A 5,000-nucleotide genomic window follows, 5' to 3' on the forward strand; every position below is an offset into this window, starting at 1 on the left:
TGCTCATCCATCTTAACAGGCCAGTCGCGAATTTGGGTGCGAGTTCAGGCTGCGATAGTAACGTGACAGAGATCAAGGCCGTGCTCGTTTCGGTCGTTTCGATTGTGTCGGTTGTTTCGTTTTGGCCGTTTCGTTTCGTTGTTTCGGGTTTTAGTACATGCCCAGTCAATCTTCTTTTTCCTCCTGCTTACTCTCTTCCCCCTTCTCTGTCTTCATTTCTTCATACTCCTGTTTTCGTTCTCCTCTCTTAGATCTCTCCCCTACTTCAAAGATTTATTAAAATGGCCACAGCATGTAAACTTGTCGCCCATTATTGTTTCTTCAGGACATGGATCAACATGCAAGTGCTCGGAGCCGTTGTCTTAACAGTTGCCTTTTAACGTTAGCAACAGCTACGTTGGCCATTCAGAAAATGGGCGAGCAATCTGTGAAGCAAGAAGTCCTAGAATCCAAGGAAGGAGCCACATATTTTTCAGGTATGCGTGAACTTGTAATGTCTAGTAAGCTTACCTTCAAACTGCTTCAGAGTGTGCCAGGGTATGGGAAGAGCACAACTAATAGGACAGCAAGAAGTCCTAGAATCCAAGACTCCCACGCCGAACACAAGACTTTTTAAATTCCGCGCCAACGATCGCGGCTTTGCCACGAAAAAGAACCCTCTTGTAACTCGCTGGGCTCAAATAATCCCAATTTTGTTCGCATTATGCTCTATGGAAAACTTTCGACTCTAACCAATCCTATAAGATTATCGTTACAGTATTCAATATGAGATCAGTATAGTGGGGGATAAAGAGAAATTTTAAAGAAGCCACGGTTATCATGCCAAGTCACCGTAAGTAAATTCAAAGCTTATACGCACGCACCAGCAACTATTAATGTGTACGCCGCTATTCGCCAATAATTTCAATCGCACGCCGGTAAGTCGCAACATTTTAAAGGCCACGCCGTAGATCTTCGGCGTACCCTACTCTGAATGCACCTTGAGGCTGGAGGTGACCTTGCTTTGATTGATACGGACCCCTCTGCTTTTTCATGTAAATGCCAACTGGTTAGCACGGGAACAACGTGATTTACACAACAAAAGCAGTAAGGTCACAAAACAAGGTTCCCTCCAGCCTCACTGCCAATCAGATGCCAAGTCACTAAACAGACAACTGTAATTAAAGAAATTATTGAAGGATTGCTAATCCAGTCGTGTCAATTCGTATCTTTTAGCCATAGTGGAAATATACAGAGTTACTCTAAGGATAAGAGCATCCATCACTAAATCAGGTATGCTATGGTCAGTACAGGACTTATGTAATATTGGTAGAAGTAGTATTTGTGTTTCTAAGGCAAGCTAGTCAAGAAAGCCAAGAGAGCGTTTTGATCTGATTTTGATTAAATACAAATTTTGAGAAATTTTACAATATCACCCTCTCACAGTGTCAGAGCTCAACGTTGCAACTACTGGGGTCAGCAATGGAACCCAAGCTTTTTTCAGTATCGACTCATTGTCCATGCTTTTCACTGAAATAGTTTTGCTGGAGACTAAATCTGAAAAAGTAGGGGCTAGGTGACCCCAAGATTCAGTTTTCCTGAAAGTTGAAGAAAGCCTGTAGCTTTCCAAACAGCGTTTGTGATTGGCTCAGCAAACAATAGATAAATGAATCAAACAATGCCCCCAGCGCTTTAAACAATAGGAGCTACAGGATGAGAGAAGGAATCAAAATACAGGTCTGGAAGAGGTACGGGACTACTCGAGAGAGAGAAAGTTGAGCCTTGAGTGTAAATCCTTTATAACTGTATTTGTAATCACACAATAAATTACATAATTGGTGACCTCAATAGACTTCCCAGCAGTTATGGCTTAGGAAAAGTTTAATCCCTAGTTAGTGTTAATCATAACACTTCATCACTAACTACTGCAATGGATATGTCTTGTGAGTTGTTATCTTTCAAATATGTGACATTTTGCTCAAATACTCAATTTTTTACATTTGCCCACTTTCCAGCGCCAAATAACACAAAACTCATAAATATCCAACAAGAAATAGAGAGCACATGGAAAAACATTGCAAATTTTCTATCTGGATCAGCTATTATGGTAAGTTTAATCTCTAAATTGAGGAAACAACAGACTTGGCTTTTAACCATCAGAGCCGGTGTGCTTAATAATGTCTTACTCCAGAGACTTTTGCTATAAACTTTTCTGTCCTCATTTATAATGAGGTTTTCTTTGTTCACAAAATTTAGGGAAGCAAAAAGGGCAAGTTACTTTCATTGAAAAGACGGGGAAGATCGAGTGTCCAAAATCTTCAAATCCTTGCGTAGTCATCCCGGGGGGGGAGGGAAACTCCCTATAATGGCCTATACGAGGAGGCTCCGCCCGAAAGGGGTACCTTTTTCAGGCTTCAGGTACATAGAAGGGTAGGGATTTCACAAGTTGAGGTATATAAGAGGGCAGGGAAATCGGTCATTTAGGTATTAAAAAAGGCCTTTAATTATAATATTTCGAATAGATGCCCCTTAATGGCTGTATCTGTTTATTTATTAAGTACTACATGAAATTGAGAACAAGACCTCCAAAAGTAGGTACTTGTGTGAAAGGGGTACCTTTTTGTAATAAATGGTATATAAAAGGGGTACCTTTTTGTAATAAATGGTATATAAAAGGGTAAGGGGTTGGACCTCGAGGCAGAGCCTCCCCGTATAAAACTTTCTTAAGTACCCCCCCCCCCGAGTAGTCATAGCATTTCCCACGAGTACTGTCATAGTTGTGCACCTACAATTGATGCATGTCGATGCCCGACACTGCAGCAGTACTTTTGCAGTAAAACACGCACAAATAACAATTACAGCATTAGCTCAAACATCCTAAGAGGTTCCGTCCATCGCAGGTCACCTATTGCCGTATTTCTGAGTTTGTCTCCAGTTCTATGTACACTGTAATTCCAGACTAACCTTATGATTTCTGTCTTCCTCTCCGGTTCATTTGTTAGCCATCACAGAGAAGTCTGGACTTCACGACACATCACGTGTCAGCCACTGAAGATGGTAGTGTAGCGTGCGGAATTTGTTTGTTGAACGTTGACAAGAGTACATCAGGGACATCAAAACAGGCTGATGGCAAACTCAGGTATGGTGGCCGACAGTATCACAGCACCTGCGCAAACTTCTGGTGTAACAGAGTGGACTCTGTACTCCCTTCCTTGTTGCCAATTGACAGTTTAATATAACGAATACTTACTCCAAATTTTTTTAAACTACATAGCGTCAGTGCGCAACAAAATAAATTTGTATACTTGCATAATAAACTAAATGCGTCAAAAGGGTATTGTTATCACCAGTGAAGCTGCATCTGTCATTCCTGTGTTAACCTGAGTTTTGTTTTTACCTCAGTGTAAAAAGCTGTGACATTTTTGTTTGTCTTGTAGCTATTGTTAGGGTTAGGGTTTGTTATATTGATTTCTTTATTTTCTTTGTTTTACGTCATTTGTGAGTGTCACAGGTTTTTAGACCGGGAATGAGCCGACTTCGCACACTGCGTAGTGAAAGATGGCAAGACGGAGTGAAGCAGGGAAATAAATAAAAAAAAGATTTGGCAAAGATTTAAAACAATGTTTATCAAAAATGTATTAAAAAAACGTTCACCGTCTATATAAAGTTAAAGACTTTAGAGCTTTCGTTTGTCAGACTTCAGCTTCGACGGCCGACAACTCTTAACGATATTGGCCTGTGAACGTTTTTTTAATAGATTTTTAATCTTTTGTTCTTGTTATGGTACTTTAATTTTTAAAATATTACTATCAAATATAATTAGTTTAGTTTAGTTAAGTTTAGTTAAAATGACTGCTCTAATATAATACAAACTGTTCGACTTAATCAATAATATATATTTGGAAAGATACAACTTATAAATAGTTTAACCACGAATTTATCATTTGTTGTCGAACTTCTATCCTCTATAGAGTCGTTACGACACTAAACAGACAAAACACTATCTATTCTATAAGAAGACTAGATGTCTGACTAGCTTCTGGCTATTTTTCCTTGGTATACTTTTCGAGATTCCTTTGTATGTATTTAGTTTCTCCTGTTATTCAAGTTTGTTTCCATACAGTTGGTAATTATTTCTCGAAAACAATGAAGAACAGAGCAAACTACAAAAACTGCTGGGAGATATTTTCATTCTTGTTACTGCTTTTTTCTTCTGGTCTTTTTAAAATTGATAATGGTAAACTAACAATTTAACTCCAACAACCAGCTCTGCTGTTTCACCATGTAGAGATACGTACCCCACCAAGTTTGAATAAAATTAGAGAGTGCGGCTTTCCAGGCAATACGAGTGTGTATTATTGGCAGAGAAGTGATATAAGAGAAGGGAAGATGAAGTTCGCATGTGATGTAGGGTAGCTTATGGTCGCTTACAGCGAACTCACAGTGACCAGCTCCCAGTTTGCTTGATATATCAGTTGTTAGTATACAGCTGTTTCGAGAAAGGTTGTCCAAAAGAAGCATAAAAGCGTACGCGACAATGCCGAAAGGCATTGTGGTAAACTGTCAGTTTGAGTCAACGAAAACATGACGGCAATGCTATCGAAAACGTCAGCTACATGCTCACGCTTTGTTACTGACATCGAGATACGAGTGAGTTTCAAAATTCAGTCAAATGATCCAGACCATGAATTAGTAACAGTGGGTTAGGATTCACAGAGAAAGTATGATTCTGACGACTTTAAACTTACTTATTTTATGTCATACTTTGCAGAGAAAGTCGGAGAACTGTACCAGAAATCGTGATGCACTTGCAGAGCCATCGCTAATGAACCCTTTGTTTTGGTAGCGTGATAGCGAGAGAGAGAGAGAGTTTCATTTTATAACCCTGTGCGTGCTGCCACTTCATCTACGCTATATCCTAAGAACTCTTTCATCCAAATAGTTCGCTACCGTAGGTCTTCACTAGACGGTCGTGGCATCTTCGATTCTGGGCGTTCACTAAAAATTGAGTTTATTTTATT

At 39.5% G+C, this 5,000-nt stretch overlaps 1 protein-coding gene across 1 annotated transcript; it reads left to right on the plus strand.

Annotated features, from left to right (window-relative positions):
* The first annotated feature begins 364 nt into the window (after positions 1 to 364).
* On the plus strand, positions 365 to 3,822 carry LOC137983827 (synergin gamma-like). The gene is made up of 4 exons (XM_068831006.1): positions 365 to 476; positions 1,216 to 1,272; positions 1,995 to 2,086; positions 2,982 to 3,822. The coding sequence occupies exons 1-4, from the start codon at positions 413 to 415 to the stop codon at positions 3,216 to 3,218; spliced, it is 450 nt and encodes a 149-aa protein (XP_068687107.1). The 5' UTR covers positions 365 to 412; the 3' UTR covers positions 3,219 to 3,822.
* Positions 3,823 to 5,000: the final 1,178 nt, after the last annotated feature.

Source organism: Montipora foliosa, chromosome 13, assembly GCF_036669935.1.
Source record: "Montipora foliosa isolate CH-2021 chromosome 13, ASM3666993v2, whole genome shotgun sequence".
Lineage (NCBI taxonomy): Eukaryota > Metazoa > Cnidaria > Anthozoa > Scleractinia > Acroporidae > Montipora > Montipora foliosa.